This window comes from Rhinolophus hipposideros, assembly GCF_964194185.1.
Source record: "Rhinolophus hipposideros genome assembly, chromosome: X".
Classification (NCBI taxonomy): domain Eukaryota; kingdom Metazoa; phylum Chordata; class Mammalia; order Chiroptera; family Rhinolophidae; genus Rhinolophus; species Rhinolophus hipposideros.
The window spans coordinates 81201661-81219283 of record NC_138046.1 but is presented as its reverse complement, the minus strand read 5'-3'; the positions used below and the strand labels follow the sequence as shown (position 1 = coordinate 81219283).

Genomic DNA, 17623 nt, shown 5'->3' with positions numbered 1-17623 from the left:
AGGTGATATCTCATTGTGGTTTTTATTTGCATTTCTCTGATGATTAGTGAAGTTGAGCATTTCTTCATTGTTTCTATGCCATCTATCTGTATGTCCTTTTTAGGAAAATGTCTCTCCCTGTCATTTGCCCATTTTTTAAATTGGGTTGTTTGTTTTTATGGAGTAGAGTTAAGTGAGTTTTTTAGACATTGGTGATATTAACCCCTTATCAGATATATCATTGGCAAACATCTTTTCCCATTCAGTAGGATCCCTTTTTGTTTTATTGATGGTTTTCTTTGCTGTTAAATATCTTTTTAGTTTGATGTAATTCTACATGTTTATTTTTCTCTTACTTGCCTCACACGAGGGGATATATCAGTAAAAATCTTACTCTGGGTAATGTCTGTGAAGTTTCTTCCTATATTTTTTTCTAGGAATTTTATGGTTTCAGATCTTACATTTAAGGCTTTAAGACATTTTGAGTTTATTTTTGTATATGGTGTAAGGAGGTGGTCCAGCTTCATTTTGTTCCATCTGTCTGTCCAGGTTTCTCAGCACCATTTATTGAATAGACCGTCTTTAACCCTCCGTACATTTTTGCTTCCATTGTCGTAGATTAAATGGCCATATAGGCATGGATTTATTTCTGGACTCTATTCTGTTCCATTGATCTATGTGTCTGTTTTTATGCCAGTACCACGCTGTTTTGATTACTGTAGCCTTGCAGTATAATTTAACCTCCCACTTTGTTCTCATTTTTCAAGATTGCTGAGGCTATCCGGGGTCTTTTATGGTCCCATATAAATTTTAGGATTATATGTTCTATTTCTGTGAAAAACGTCGTTTGATAGGAATTACGTTGAATATGTATATTGCCTTAGGCAGTAGGGCCATTTAAACTATATTAATTCTTCCTATCCATGAACATGGTATGTGTTTCCATCTATTTGTATCTTCTTTCATTTCCTTCTTCAGTGTCTTATAATCTTCTGAGTACAGATTTTTACTTTTTTGGTTAAATTTATTCCCAGGTATTATGTAGTCTATGGAGCAGTTGTAAATGGGATTGTTTTTTTAATTTCTCCTTCTGATGTTTTGTTATTGGTATATACAAATACAACTGATTTCTGAATATTTATTTTGTATCCTGCTACTTTACTAAATTCATCTATCAGCTCTAATAGTTTCTTGGTGGAGGCTTTAGGGTTCTCTATATAAAGTACCTTGTCATCTGCATATAATGACAGTTTTACTTCCTCCTTACCAATTTGGATTCCTTTTTTTTCTTTTTCTTGTCTGATTACTGTGGCTAGAACTTCCAGCACTATGTTGGGTAGAAGTGGAGAAAGTGGGCAACCCTGCCTTGTTCCTGATCTTAATGGGAAGGGTTTTAGCTTTTCCCCGTTGAGTATGATGTTAGCTGTGGGTTTATCACATATGGCTGTTATTATGTTGAGATATGATCCCTCTATTCCCACTTTCTTAAGGGTTTTTATCATAAATGGCTGCTGGATTTTATCAAATGCTTTTTCTGCATCTATTGATATGATCATGTGATTTTTATTTTTCATTTTGTTAATGTGGTGTATCACATTAATTGATTTGCGGATGTTGAACCACCCTTGCATACGAGGGATGAATCCCATTGATCATGGTGTATGACTTTTTTAATGTATTGCTGAATTCTGTTCGCTAATAATTTGTTGAGGATTTTTGCATCTATGTTCATTAGAGATATTGGCCTGTAGTTTTCTTTTTTCGTGGTGTCTTTGTCTCACCTAGGGGTCAGGGTGATAGTGGGTTCGTGAAAAGTGTTTGGGAGTCTTCCCTCTTTCTGGATTTTTTGGAAGAGCTTGAGGAGAATAGGTGATAATTCTTTTTTATTTTAGTATTTTGAAAGGTTTTTTTTTTTTTTTTTTTTAAAGATTTTATCGGGGAAGGGGAACAGGACTTTATTGGGGAACAGTGTGTACTTCTACGACTTTTTTTCCAAGTCAAGTTGTTATCCTTTCAGTCTTAGTTGTGAAGGGCACAGCTGAGCTCCAGGTCCAGTTACCATTTCTAGTTGCAGGGGGCACAGCCCACCATCCCGTGAGGGAGTTGAACCGGCAACCTAGTGGTTGAGAGCATGCGCTCCAACCAACAGAGCCATCCGGGAGGCAGCTCAGCTCAAGGTGCCATGTTCAGTCTTAGTTGCAGGGGGCAGAGCCCACATCCCTTGCTTGCGGGACTTGAGGGATTGAACTGGCAACCTTGTGTTTGAGAGCCCAATGGCCCATGTGGGAATCGAATTGGCACCCTTCGGAGTTAGGAGCATGGAGCTCTAGCCACCTGAGCCACTGGGCCAGCCCGATAATTCTTTTATGAACGTTTTGTAAAATTCACCTGTAAAGCCATCTGGTCCAGGCCTTTTGTTTGTTGGGAGATGGTTGATTACTGATTCAATTTCCCTGGTGTTAATCAGTTTATTTAGGTTTTCTGTTTCTTCTTGAGTTAGCCTTGGAAGGTTGTACGCCTACAGAAAATTTTCCTTTCTTACAGAATGTCAAATTTGTTGGCATATAGTTGTTCATAGTAATTTCGTAAAATTTTTTGTATTTCTGCGGTGTCTGTTGTCACTTTTCCTCTTTCATTTCTGATTTTATTAATTTGGGTCCTCTCTTTTTTTAATGAGTCTGGCTAAAGGTTTGTCAATTTTATTTATCTGCATTAAGAACCAACTCTTGGATTCATTGATCTTTTGTATTGTTTTTCTGGTTTCTATTTCATTTATTTCTGCTCTGATCTTTATTATCTCCTTCCTTGTACTCCCTTTGGGCTTATTTTGCTGTTCTTTTTCCACATCCCTTAAATATGAAGATAAACTGTTGATTAGTGGTGTTTTTTGTTTCTTTAGGTAGGCCTGGAATGCTATGAATTTCCCTCTTAGGACTGCTTTCGTGGCATCCCATAGATTTTGGGTCGTAGTGTTTTCATTTTCGATATCTTTTGATTTCTTCCTTGATCTCCTGGTTGACCCTTCATTATTTAGTAACATGTTATTTAGCCTCCATGACTTGGTGTGTCTTCCAGTTTTTGTCCTGTAGTTCATTTCTAATTTCATAGCACTGTGGTCAGAGAGGACAATTGGTATGATTTCAATTTTCTTAAATTTATCAACACTTGTTTTGTGGTCTAACATATGGTCCATGTTGGAAAATGTTCCATGTGCGCTTGAGAAGAACATGTATTCTGAAGCTTTGAGGTGAAATGCTCTGAAAATATGGATTAAATCCAAGTAGTCCAATGTGTCATTTAATGCTGTTGTTTCCATAGTGATTTTCTGTCTGGAAGACTTGTCCCTTGCTGTCAGAGGTGTGTTGAAGTCCCCTACTATGATAGTGTTACTGTTGATCTCTGTCTTTATGTCAGTCAGTATCTGTTTTATATATTTAGGTGCTCCTGTGTTGGGTGCATAGATGTTTACTAGGGTTATGTCCTCTTATTGGATCGATCCCCGTATTATTATATAGTGCCCATCTTTGTCTTTTAATATGTTCTTATTTTAAAGTCTAGTTTGTCAGATATAAGTATTACAACTCCAGCTTTTTTCTCATTTCCGTTTGCATGAAATATCGTACTCTAACCGTTCACTTTCAGCCTGTGTGTGTCTTTTGATCTGAGGTGAGTCTCTTGTATACAGGCTATACAAGGGTCTTGGTTTCTCATCTTCTCAGCCACCCTATGTCTCTTGATTGGAGCATTTAATGCGATTGGAGCATTTAATGCGTCTCTTGATTGGAGCATTTAAAGTGATTGATAGGTACATAGTTATTGCCATTTTTAAATTTGTAGTTTGATTCTTTTCAAGTTTTATTTACAGAAGTCTTTTAATATTTCTTGCAGTGCTGTCTTGGTGGTAATAAATTCCTTTAGCTTATTCTTTTCTGGGAAGCTCTTTATCTCTCCTTCAATTTTAAATGATAGCCTTGCTGGATAAAGCAATCTAGGTTGTAGGCCTTTGTTTTCCATCACTTTTAGTATCTCCTGCCACTCCCCTTTGGCCTTCAATGCTTCTGTAGAAAAGTCATTTGATAGTCTCATGGGAGTTCCCTTGTATGTAACCCTCTGTCTTTCTCTTGCTACTTTTTGGATTCTCTCTTTGTCTTTAAGCTTTGCCATTTTAACTATAATGTGTCTCGGTGTGGACCTGTTTGGGTTTATCCTGGTTGGAACTCTCTGCACTTCCTGGGCTTGTATGTTGGTTTCCTTCATCAGGTTAGGGAAGTTTTCGGACATTATTACTTCAATCCCTTGCTTCCTCTCTTTACCTTCTGGTATTCCTATGATGCGCATGTTGTTGCACTTGATGTTATCCCAGAGGTCTCTTAAACCATCTTCATTGTTTAAAATTCTTTTTTCTTTCTGTTGTTCTGTTTGGGTGATCTCTGCTAACTTGTCTTCTAAGTCGCTGATTGGAACCTCTGCTTCATCTAACCTGCTGTTAATTCCTTCAAGTGAGTTCTTTATTTCATTAATTGTGTTCTTTATTTCTAACTGGTTGTTCATTATGATTTCTACATCCTTCGTTATGTCGTCTCTAAGCTCCTTAAACATTCTTTTCATCAGTGTTCTGAAGTGTGTCTCTGATAGGTTGGTTACCTGTGTTTCATTTGGTTCCATTTCTGGAGGTTTCTTCTTTTATTTTTATTTGGGACGTTTCTTTGTTTCCCCATTCTGGCTGACTCTCTGTGTTTGCTTCGATGTATTAGGTAGATCCCCTAGGGTTCTTAGTTCTTGCTCGGTTATCTTATGTAGTATGTGTCCTTTATGTTTGACTTGCACCAATTCCTTCTTCTCCTCTGAGTGTGCTCCAAAGGTGAGTCTTGTGTTGTGTGTATTGTCCTGTTAAAGTTGCTCTTTAATTGCTTTTAAGTTGGTAGTACGTGGGATTGACTCCTAGGGTGACGAGTTGTATGCCTTGGCTCTGCTTACAGCAGCATGTTCTGCTGCTTGAGTGTTGACCACTTCAATGAGGCTTGGCCTCTTCAGGTTCTTGTGCCTGTAGAGAATTCCCTCTGTGTGTGTCTCTTGTAGATCAAACCCAGTAGTACTCTGGTTGGTCTGGAGTTGGTCTCTGGATATGTTGAATCTTGTGCCTCTTAAGCTGTGCCCTGGTATGGCAATTTCAGAACAAAGCAAATCAACAAGCAGAACAACAATACAACAACAAAGAAAAAGTCAAATGCCTCACATGTAAAAACAACCGACAACCCCCACTCAACACAGACAAAGATATCAAAGATATAAAGACAAAACAAATCAAAACAAAACAAAACAAAACAAAGCAGAAAGCAGCGCCAGTCTTGGCTTAAGCCCACCAAGTAATCCCCAGGTTGTCCTCTGCTGTACCAGAGTCCTCTGTGTTACGTGCAGGCAGAACTGGTCGCCTGGTGGCCAGAGTGAGGTTGGAACTGCAGATTTAGATGCGTGGGGCTGAGGGATCTGTTTGGTAGTTTCTACAAATTCAGCACAGTTTTTGCTCTTTCCTGCACATATGTTTACTGAGAGTAGCGCCACCAGCCGTGTGTCCAGTTCTCCTGAGCCTTAGGGCACTTCTGTGTGTGTGTGTGTGTGTGTGGGTGTGTGTGTGTGTGTGGCGGGTGGGAGATTTCTGAGGTGCTAAAAGCCCAGAGCTTCGATTGTGGCTTACTGCTGATCCTTGGGAGTGTCTCTGCAGTTGTAATTGCCCCGCCCTTGGCAGGCTAGAAAGAGTGGGGGCTGGAGATGGAGGGGTATTCTCTGTCCCAGGCAGCTGTGTCACACTCTTCACGCAGGTCAGAAAAGGTGGTGGCTGGGGGTGGAGGAGTCTCTTCTCTCCTAGCCCTGCAAAAAATCACACTCTTCCCAGCCTCTTCCCTGGGTCAGAGCTGCACGCCTGTCTTTCCAGAGCCTGAACACTAAGGCTCTTCTGTAATATGACACTACTCCTCACTCCAGGGGCCAGTTTAAGTCTCTGGAAGGGCAGGAGTAGGATTGGAAGGGGCGGAGGGTCCCAGGTATGGAGTTTTTGTCCTTTGTCTGGCCTTGGGCCCAACTAGACATATCAGCTGAGGTTATTGCCTCAAATGCTGGATATGCTGCCCAATCGGCGGGAGAGATCACCTGTGGGTCGCAGGGAAAGAGCCCACCTCCTGGCTTTTGTGTTCTGTGTTCTGTCCTGGATCCCCGGAGTCTCTACAAGTACGGATGACGGCAGCATTTCCACCGCCTCAGATACGGACCACGTTTCCACCTCTGCAGATGCAGGCCACGTTTCCACCAGTGCAAATGCGGGCCGCGTCCCCCAAGCGCAGGTGCGGGCCACGTATCCACAGCCACAGTTGCGGACTGGGTTTCCACCGCCGCGGATGCAGGCTCTGTCTCCACTCTGCTCCCTTCCCTCTTCCCCTGTTCTCCAAATTTGCCCACCTTCAAGTAATCCTTGCCCGAGTCTCTTAGCTGTTCTGCGTGATGAGCAGAGAGTCCTTTGATGGGTTTTAGATGTCCTGTTTGTGATAAGATCTGGAGGAGAACTCAGAAAGTGCGCCTGCTGCCGCCATTCTTATGACGTCACATCTGTCCATATTTATGTGGTTGTATTTCTGGGTTTTCAATTCTATTCCATTGATCTGTGTGTCTGTTTTCTTGCCAATACCATACTGTTTTTATTATTGTTGCCCTGTAGTACAAGCTAAAGTCAGGGAGTGTGATACCTCCAGCATTGTTCTTTTTTCTTAAAATTGCTTTGGCTATTCGGGGTCTTTTGTGGTTCCAAAGAAATCTGATGATTTTTTCCTATTTCTTTAAAAAATGCCATTGGGATTTTGATGGAGATTGCATTAAATCTGTATATTGCTGTGGGAAATATGGCCATTTTAACTATGTTGATTCTTCAAATCTATGAGTACGGAATGTCTTCCCATTTATTTGTGTCTTCTTCAATTTTTTTGAAAAATGTCTTGTAGTTTTCAGCATATAGGTCTTTCACATCCTTGGTTAAGTATATTCCTAGGTATTTTATTCTTTTTGCTGCAATTGAAAGGAATTCTTTTTTGTATTTCTTTTTCTGAGATTTCATTGTTAGTATGTAGGAATGCATTGGACTTTTGTACGTTGATTTTGTAGCCGGCAACTTTACTGTATTCATTGATTGTTTCTAGTCGCTTTTTGGTGGAGTCTTTAGGGTTTTCTACATATAGCATCATGTCATCTGCAAAGAGTGATAACTTCACTTCTTCATTCCCAATTTGGATTCCTTTTATTTCTTTCCCTTGCTTGATTGCTCTGGCACAGACTTCCAACACTATGTTGAAAAGCAGAGGTGATAGGGGTCAGCCCTGTAGTGTTCTGGAATGTAGAGCAAAGGGCTTCAGTTTTTCCCCATTAATTATGAGATTAGCTTAGAGTTTGTCATATATGTCCTTTATTATGTTGAGGTATTTTCCTTCTACACCTATTTTTTTAAGTGTTTAATCATAAATGGATGTTGTATCTTGTCAAATGCTTTTTCTGCATCAATTGATATAATCATATGATTTTTGTCCTTTATTTCGTTTGTGAGATGTTTCACATTGATGGATTTGAGGATGTTGAACCATCCTTGTGCCCCTGGGATGAACTCCACTTGGTCGTGATGAATAATCTTTTTAATGCATTATTGTATTCGATTTGCTAGAATTTTGTTTAGGATTTTTGCATCTGTATTCATCAGAGATATTGGTCTATTGTTCTCTTTTTTTTTGTGTTGTCCCTGTCTGGTTTTGGTATCAGGGTAATATTGGCCTCATTAAATTTTTGGAAGAGTTTGAGCAGGATTGGTATTAGATGCTGTTTGAAGGTTTGGTAGAATTCACTAGTGAAGCCATCTGGTCCAGGACTTTTGCTTTTGGGAAGGTTTTGGATGACTGATTCAATTTTGTTACTGGTGATCGGTCTGTTTAGATTTTCCAATTCTTCATGATTCAGCCTTGGAAGGCTATATGTTTCTAAGAACTTGTCCATTTCCAGTTCAGGCCTTTACTCTCCCTTTTTTTATGTTTTGGTTGCCACAAGTTGTCCCTGTCGATGGTGGTCTAATAGCCTCCTTTAGTATTTCTTGTAGTGCAGGTCGTGTATGAGAAAATTCTCTGTTTCTGGATGTCTGGAAAGGTCTTTATTCCTCCTTCATATCTAAAGGAGATCTTTGCTGGATATATTATTCTTGGCTCATAATTTCTTTCTTTCAATAGTTTGAATATTTGTTTCCATTCCCTCCTAGCTTGTATAGTTTCTGCTGAGAAATCTGATGATAATCTAATGGGCTTTCCTTTGTAAGTTACCGTCTTCTTTTCCCTGGCTGCCTTGAGGATTCTTTCTTTGTCATTGATTTTAGACAGCTTCAATACAATGTGCCTTGGTGAAGGCCTGTTGGGATTGAGGTAATTAGGTGTTCTATTTGCTTCTTGGATTCGAGGTTCCAGTTCTTTCCACAAGTTTGGAATGTTCTCATCGACTATTTGTTTGAATACACTCTGATCCCTTCTCTTTTTCTTCTCTTTCTGTATGCCTGTTATTCTTATATTGCTCTTTCTGGTGTCCTCAGGAAGTTCTTGTAGAATGCTTTCATTTTCTTTAAATTTCAGATCTGTTTCTTCTTCCTTCCATGTCATTTCTAGGTTTTTGTCTTCGATGTCACTGATTCTCTCCTCCATCTGGTCAACTGTACTTCCTAAGATGGCTATGTCATTCTTTATTTCTTCTATTGAGTTCTTAATCTCCAGAAATTCTATTTGTTTCTTTTTTGTAATTTCAATCTCTTTGGTAAAATGCTCATGTTGTTCTTTGATTGCGTTTCTAAGTTCATTGAACTGCCTTTCTGTGTTTTCTTGCATCTCGTTGATTTTTTTCATAACTGCAATCTTGAATTCTCTGTCATTTACGTCACATGTTTCCATATCTTTACGTTTATTTTCTGGAGAGTTTTCACTTTGTTTCTGAGTTGTCTTGTAGCCTAGGTTAATAATGGCAATTAATGATTTATTTTGTCTTTCTAGACCTGTACAGGAGTGGGTTCTGCTACATATTGGTAGGAAGAGGTCTTTCTTTTGTTTTCCAATACTTGTTGGTAGAATGTTTTATTTTCTCTCTTACTGCAGCCCTTTTCCCTCTCTCACACTGTAGTGTTATGTTTTCTCTGTGCTAGTCCTGCTTCTCACACAATGGGGGGATTCCCTGGTAGATGTGTTTCTCCTCTGTTAACAGTTCGCCTGGGTCATAGGGTGCCGTGTACCTTTGGGAATGCGGAGAGCTTTTGAAGTTCCAGAGGTGTTCCTCCAGCAGGTTCAGATCCCTTGAGTTTCAGCAGTTCTGTTTATTTCTGCAGGGATCAACCCATATATGTGGGGACATGGGCGGGGTGAGTTGTGAGAGGTGTCACAGAGCAATGGGGTTGACCAGCATTCCAGCCAGTCCTCCTTCCACAGCTCCCTCCCGTTTGCCGGAAGTAGTTGATCTGTGAATCTGTCTGCGGACTATGGTTCTCAGAACTGCAAATATTCTGTTCTTTAGATCTGAGACTGCTACTCTTCAGCTTCTAGCACTGAGCAGGTAGGGCCGAGGCGAGTTCTGGGAGGGTTAGGAGGGGGCAGCTAGTCTCAGTTCCTAAGGCTTCCCTTGTCTGCTCGGCAGTGAGGGCTTAAACCACCGTTTTCAGCCTTCTTCCCTCAGTCTTTTCTCCGAGGTCTCTGCCGTGAGCGTTGGGTTCAGCCATGTTATATGCTGCCCCCTCAGCCCTGTGGGCTAGAAGTGGAGCCCTAGCAGTTCGAGTTCTTACCTCTCCTGCAGCTGCGGTAGTTCCGGGATGCAACGAGCTCAGAGCACTGAGCTGGGTCTGCGTCCTGTGCCAGTGCATCTCCTTCTCCGCCCTTCTCCCTTCCCTCTTCCCCTGCTTGCGCTATTCGCTCACCTTTAGGTGAATTCTGTAGTGAGCCTCTTAGTCTTGCCTGTCTCCTGTGCAGGGAGTCCCTTGTGGAATTATTGCTGTTTAATTTGTTGTAAATTCCAGGGGAGATTTTCAGAGGCTCACCTCACGCTGCCATTTTGATGTCTCCGGATTAAATAATCTTAAAATGGTAAAGAGAACCACCTAGTTTTTTTAAAAACTTAAGAATTAGTGCCTTTTGTCCAAACCGTGAACCGAAAATCCCCTTTTTACAGATTCCTTTTTCCTCTCTCAGAAGGCCTGCAAATATCTAGCAATCTACTTCTTTTGGATGGCTAGATCTATACTTTTAGGAGAAACTGAATTGTAATCACAAAGTTACATTTTTTGGAGTCAGACTTTCAGTCCTTATCCATGCGATTCTATTTGACATTGGTTTACCTCTCTGAGATTGTTTTCTTATGGTAATAATAATAGTATTACCTATCTTGATGGGCTGTGGTGAGGACTCAATGAGATAATTGTACTTAAAGGATATATGATGGTGTGTAGCACATACAAGGAATTTAGTAAATATTATATTTCTTCCCTAAACATTTGGCTGCTAATATGCAGCTGTTCCTCAGCTGTCAGACCTATTCCCAATGAGTTTATAGTGGTACCATGAATCTAGCTATCTGTGGGAGCTGGCCTCTCTAGTGCTACCCAGACCTGGATAGGGACTGCTCTAATTGTTGTTTTGTTTGCTGAAGTATTCATCAATCATAGTAAACTTCCTGTTACTAGATGGCTGTTGGTTGTACCTCCACAGATGTTTCTTTTACATTTGTCATTAATGAAATCTCAGTGACATTGTCTGTGTGATATGTAATCAAAATGACCATCACGTTTCTTCCTTTCACAAGTATCTTGCATTCTAACCAGAATATGTTGACATATAGACTTTTTTCCCCTGAATGTGTTAACATGAATTGTTTGTGCTTTTGAGGTTTTAGTAATATTGTTTTCTATTAAGACAAAAACTGCACCCTGTCCACATACATGCTCTTCCTGCCTTCTGAAATGCACAATACTGGGAGACGAAAACACAGGCCCAGGCAAATGAAAATTATTTGATTATTAAGGTAGTTATCATAGAAGGTATTTTAGCTGCTTTCTAGTTATTGTATTAATATCTCCTCTCTGTAAGTCTCATTTACTCCCTCCCCTGACCAACATCTTTCTTATAACATCGAAATACTCTTGATTACCATAAGCTTAATATAATGTTAAAGCATGTCTCGGTATCTTCATTTCAGTTTTATCAGTGGGTGAAAGGCGTTTATCTCATGCATGTTTTAGACATTTTTCTAGAGTAGCTATTTAAAATTAATTGGCCCTGAAGTTCTTAGAAGTCTTTTTAGAGCTTCTCAGTTGTAAAGATTTTTGAACTTTCACGTTTCCCAGTACAAAGCCTTTTCAGCTGAGAAAACACTTGTTTGTGAAAGGAAGCTCAAAATTATTATCATTTCTTCAAGTCACATATCCTTGTAGGTGCCATATCCTTTCAATCTCTTAAGCAGGGTTTTAGCAATAAAACAAAAACACTGAATCTCTCTTTCCCTACACTACGATGTTACTTAAGATACCTGATCTGAAAACCAGTCAAAGTCTCCCCATTCCAGGATGTACCCTGTCTGATTTAACTTCTTTTTTTAAATTACAGTTTACTGAGGTGACAATGGTTAGTAAAGTTACATAGGTTTCAGGTGTACAATTCTGTAATACATCATCTATATATCACATTGTGTGTTCACCACCCAGAGTCAGTTCTCCTTCCATCACCATATATTTGACCCCCTTTACCCTCTTCTACCCTTTGCCCCCCCTTACCTTCTAGGAACCACTAAACTATTGTCTGTGTCTGTGAGTTTTGTTTCTTTGTTTGTCTTGTTCCTTTGTTACTTTCAGTTTTATATCCTACATATCAGTGAAATCATATGGTTCTCGACTTTTTCTGTCTGATTTATTTCGCTTAGCATTATAATCTCAAGATCCATCCATGTTGTCACAAATGGCCCTATTTCATCTTTTCTTATGGCAGAATAGTATTCCATTGTGTACATACACCACATCTTTTTTATCCAGTAATCTATTGAAGGACACTGTGATTTAACTTCTTTTTAAATGGGTAAGATTGCAGATTTTAGTGCAGCCACTATGGAAAACAGTATGGAGGTATCTCAGGAATCTGAAAATGGAACTACCCTACGATCCAGTAATTCCACTCCTAGGCATGTACCCGGAGAAATCCAAAACTCCAATTCAAAAATCAGTATGCACTCCTATGTTTATTGCAGCACTTTACACAATAGCCAAGATATGGAAACAACTGAAATGCCCATCGGTAGATGACTGGATTAAGAAGCTGTGGTACATTTATACAATGGAGTATTACGCAGCCATAAGAAGAAAGAAATCTTATCATTTGCAACAACATGGATGGATCTAGAGAACATTATGTTAAGTGAAATAAGTCAGAAAAAGAAACACAAGTACCATATGATCTCACTTATATGCGGAATGTAAAGAAAAGAATATGTGAATGAACTGATCAGAAACAGTCTTGAGGACACAAAGGCAAAACCGAGAGTTGTTAGATGGGAAGGGGGTTTGGGGAAAAAGGGAAAGGTGAAGGGATTAGGAAGCAGCTGGTAACCACAAGATGGCCTCAGGGTTTTTTGAAAATTAATTTGGGGAACGTATTCAATAATGTAAAGATTTTGTTGGGTATCCGATGGACATGCGTCCTATTTGGGAGACCACCTCAGGGATACTGTGGATGCCTGGTCATGGCATTGTACACCAGAAGCTAAATATTAATGAATGCCAACTATAATTTTATATATATGATGTGATGGCTCGGTGTGAGGTCCCAGGGATAGTGGATGGGGGGAGGGGGGTTCACAGTGTGAGGGATATAAATGATGAACGTCTAAGTGTTACCTTGTGTTGTACACCTGAAACTAATAAATTAAAAAAAAAATAAATGGGTAAGATTTAAAACTGTTTAGAATAAGGCATTGAGACTGATGAACCCTTGAGATTATTCTGTTTAGAATAAGGCATTGAGAATATTTCATCCTCTTCCTAATCTGCTCTATTATGTCCTCAACTATTGCAGTTGAATGCCATGGCCAACCGAGCAGCAGGGAAGGGGTATGAAAACGAAGACAACTATGCCAACATTCGCTTCAGGTTCATGGGCATTGAGAACATCCATGTGATGCGGAGCAGCCTGCAGAAACTCTTGGAAGGTACAGGGATTTCACCTTGGTTAGGCCAGAAGCCGTAGCTTTGCATTATTGTATACACAAGAAGCATGCTTGATTTGGGGTGGAACATAAAAGCAACCAGGTGAGCAGAGTTAATAGGTGATAAGGTTTTTGTCTTTCGTATGATCCCAGCCTTCATAATACTGAATTATAACAGTGTTGGTCTGGCAGAGGAACTGAGATGTTGTGCAGTTTCATAACCCATTGGAGTCCCTCGGGGTTTACTTGCCATGGAAATAATTTCTCTCTATAGAATTACAGAGGCTGGTGTTTAGGGGTGGGTAGGTCAACATATTTATAAATGAATTTGGGATTCATTGCATCATCCTCAAGGTAAGAAATAACCTCATTTAATCCACTGTAAGGAGTCAGTCTGATTTCATCACTGTGATGATGAAGGGGATGAATTTAGACTTCAGTGGAATGAAGCTGATATCAGACAACTTGGGTCATCAGTCATCACTGCAAAATAATTGGAGTCAGAGTGAGGGCAAGATGAGATTAGGGCCCTACAGAAAGGACTCTTTAGTCTAGAACATGTCTTCCAAAGGCACTACCCAGGATTTCATGATACGGGTGTGTCAACTCAGGAAGAGATAGTGAAAACCTGCCTTCTTTAGTGAACTCCCCGTTCTTCCTCTCTTTTCTTCAATTTTGTATTAGGGTGTAGGCCAGGACCTACCTGTCTGTTACATGACCCTTATTAGATCCTGTTTCCTCTGTCTGCAACCTTTTTAGGACATCAGTGCTCCACTTCCTTGGATGTCTTCTTCCTCTCTTTTTTGTCCCAGAATATTTCACAGTATAGGAGAACAGGACTTTTTACGGATTTTTGAGGCAAATGATTGTCCTCTGCTGGATAACCAATGCAAACTGCATGAAAATTAACCAGTATACATATGAGTATATATGCATTTCAATCTGTTGAGACTGCACGGGGCTCCAGGGTGTAGGTAGGGGTGTGGGAGTACAGACGGATGTTAAGGGCCTGCAGAGTTAGGATGAGCGGGTGGAATTAGGATCAAAAGTGTTTCCTAATCAGAGATGTGATTTCCTGTGGACGCTGACTCAGTCATCTGGCTCTTCTCTGCAGAGATTTCTGTGGGCTTGGGGGTGGGTTCTACAACTCAAGAACGCAGAGACCCAACCTGGAAGATATGGTAGGCTCTAGTGCTGGTACTGTTCCTGACTCACTGTGTGGTTTCCAACTAATCATTTAAACTTTCTGTGTCTCAGCTTCCTCATTTAAAAAACTAGGATCCACTTTGTCCCCTTTCTTGGTGAATAAACTGAGGTGATTGTGAATTTCAATCTTTGCTTCCTTTTCCACCTTAGTTTGTGAATTGAAAACTCCAACAATGAGTGAATTTCTTAGCGGCCTGGAGAGCTCAGGGTGGTTGAGACACATTAAAGCTATTATGGATGCTGGAATTTTCATTGCAAAGGTAATAATCAGGACTTTTAAGAACTTGTACTAACTTTAATTATGGGATCTTTTGAGGTAGCAGTTTACCATGGCGGAAAGAATATTGAAAAGAAACCTAGTTTCTAGATTCAGCTCTGCTACTCACTGTGTGACCTTGGCAAATCTCATCCCTTCTCTGGGCCTCAGTTTCTTCATCTGTAAAACAAGGTGGTTGGACTAGAATCTAATGGTATAATTTTGGGGGGCCCACAGAACTCTTTAGGAATACAGTTGGCCCTCTCCCCCTTGCAAAAATGTACGTATGGCTGTACATACAGAAAATGGACCTCAATTTTAGAGGGCCCACAGACGCCTAAACCTCAGATTAAAAACTCTTAGATGATCTCTAATGGTCCTTCCAGCTCAAATACTCTATGTTGCATTTTTGTGTTGATTCTAAGGTATCAAGTGGAAGTAAAAGTGGGTGTAAAATAAATGCGGAGTTTGTGTGTCTGTGGGTGTTCAGAGCCCTGAGTATAAAGCAGATCTTTTTGACTTCTTTGTACAGGACTGCCTCTGAATGCAATCCAGCCGGGCAGGCTTCATCACTCATTCATGGTGACTCACTTATTTTCTGACTTCCAGCACTTTGGCTCCTTTATCATTTGTTAGGTCATGTAAAAAAAAAAAAAGAAATTGAGAGTGTGCATTTTCTCATTTTGAAGTTTTGTTTATGTATATTCCTACATGAGAATTCTCCCTGTTCACACCATCCTTGTTGTTTGGTAGAAGTAAAGAAAAGGAGAGAATGACTTTTCATCCCTCTGCTGTCATTTTCTCAGTTGAAGGTAATGAGATATAGAGCTTCTGGTTTAAAAGATTTGAATTGTATGCAATTAACTGCCTTAAATATCCAGCCCTCTTGCTTTTTGGCTTTCCTAGTCCTGTTGCCTACATTTTTTTTTTTTATCATTATATGTTACTAATGTTTACTATGTGACCTCTTCGGTTGTTTCAAGGCCACTGTTCTAACCATTCTTCATGCTGTTCCTTTTTTATATGCCCTACATCTATACGTCTATATTCCCTTTCTGAAGCAGACTTTATTAAACCAAAGAGTGAGGATGGAGAAGAGGGATCAATTTGATAGACGCTACAACCTTATAAGTATTGATTGAATTAAAATGAGTGGATGAAAAAATAAGCAGTCTTGGGATTGCATAATATATCCTGTGTTCCCCATCTCCGTCATCACCTATCCCTTATCTCGAATTTCAAAACTCAGTCTGCCTTGAATTCTCTCTCTAGCCCTCCATCGGGGAATTGCCTACTCCTGTCATTTCTAACTCAAAAGTGTTTCTCAAATCTGTCCTTTCTTCTCAGTCTCTACTCGTACTTCCCGAGTTAAGGCATTCATCATCCTTTGGTTAAAGTACTATAATAACTTCCTCACTTGTTCAATTTGTACTAATTTGCATTTTTCTTACTCTCCAGTTTGGCCACCAAATTGCTTCTAAAATCATCTTTCTTGACCACATCTGATAATGGCACTTTAAACTCAAATTCTCCAGTGGCTGCCCGTTGCCCATCAAACTCTGGCAAAAGTGAACTTTTTGTTCTCCAAAACATTATAGTACTCCTCCCTCTGTCTTTTTCTCTGTCATTATCTTTATTGTTTCCTCATTACAAAAGTTGTACATGTCCATTATCAAAGAAGTAAACATTTCAGAAACATACAACATCAAATGTAAATGTTCCCTGTAGTTTGCTCCAGAGCATGCACACCATTGTAATAGTTGAGTGCCCCTACAGCAGCACTATTCAGACTTTCTGTGATGATGGGAATGTTCTAGATCTGTACTAATACAGTAGCGACTAGCCACATGTGGCAATTGTATACTTGCAATGTGACTAGTGGGACTGAGAAACTGCATTTTACGTTTTATTTGATCTTAGTGAATTTGAATTTAAACAGCCTCTTGTGGCTAGTGAGTGCCATATTGGACAACGCAGCTCTAGAGTTTTTCAACATACCTACATATGTGTATGTATGTATGTATGTATACATATGTGTATATATATATATATATATATATATGATTACTACTTTGTAAAAATGGTATTATACTGTTCATATTGTTCTGCATCTGACTTTTTATACTTAATGTATGATGAACGTTTTTTCCAGGTCAGTCAGTACTACTTCATTCTTTTCAATGACTGTATCATATCCCATTAAGTGAATTTACTCTAGTCCCCTGTTAATGGGTAATTCGCTTATTCCCAGTTTTTCACCAGTGTAGGCATTATTGCACCAAATACCCTTGCACATATATCTTTGTATGTGTGGACATTCCTATGAGTGGATTTTATGTGTCAAAGAGTATGAATATTTGAAACTTTACTAGACGTGGCCAAGTTGTCTTTCAAATAGGTTGCAGCAGTATCCATGTCTACCAACAATGCCAATTTCTCCACATTGCCAGTAATGGTTATCATCAGTCCTATTAATCTTTGCCAATACGATAGATTATATATTTTTGTCATGTTTTAATATGCATTTCTTTAATCATTAGTGAAGTTGAGCATCTTTTCCTGTCCATCAGTGACTTTTCATTCCATTTGGAGCCCTTAGGAAAGCGTAGTTGCTACTTTCAGAACTCTGATACTACCTGAGGTATCTGGTTAACTGAGAAATTAAAAAGGTTGAGAAATTTTTCCCAATCTCTCTAACTCTTGTCTTACCTGCATGCTAGCTATCCTTCTAGGAATATCACTTCTTTTGTATCTTCTATAAAGGTCACTTACTTTCTCCCACCCCATGAATCACAGGACCCGTGGCAGGTTCAGTATTCTCCTCGTTTCTTACAAAACTCTTTTCTTCTTTCAGGTCTGTTTCACTTAGCTGTACCTCTATACCTCTCGAATTACTCTCTTCTTTCCATTAAGAGCTTTGGGATACTACCTTCCTCTCCATCCTGA

The 17623-nt window shown here is 39.6% G+C and overlaps 1 protein-coding gene across 2 annotated transcripts in view; it reads left to right on the top strand.

Annotated features, from left to right (window-relative positions):
* Positions 1-17623, top strand: part of ASB12 (ankyrin repeat and SOCS box containing 12) — a 182235-nt gene that overhangs the window by 54910 nt on the left and 109702 nt on the right. The window contains exons 7-8 of one of the 2 annotated variants that reach the window (XM_081042042.1): positions 13086-13218; positions 14572-14681. In XM_081042042.1, the coding sequence (XP_080898168.1) occupies positions 13086-13218; positions 14572-14681 (243 nt within the window). The remainder of the gene's footprint in view (positions 1-13085; positions 13219-14571; positions 14682-17623) is intronic. The other variant, XM_081042043.1, reaches the window with a different exon arrangement.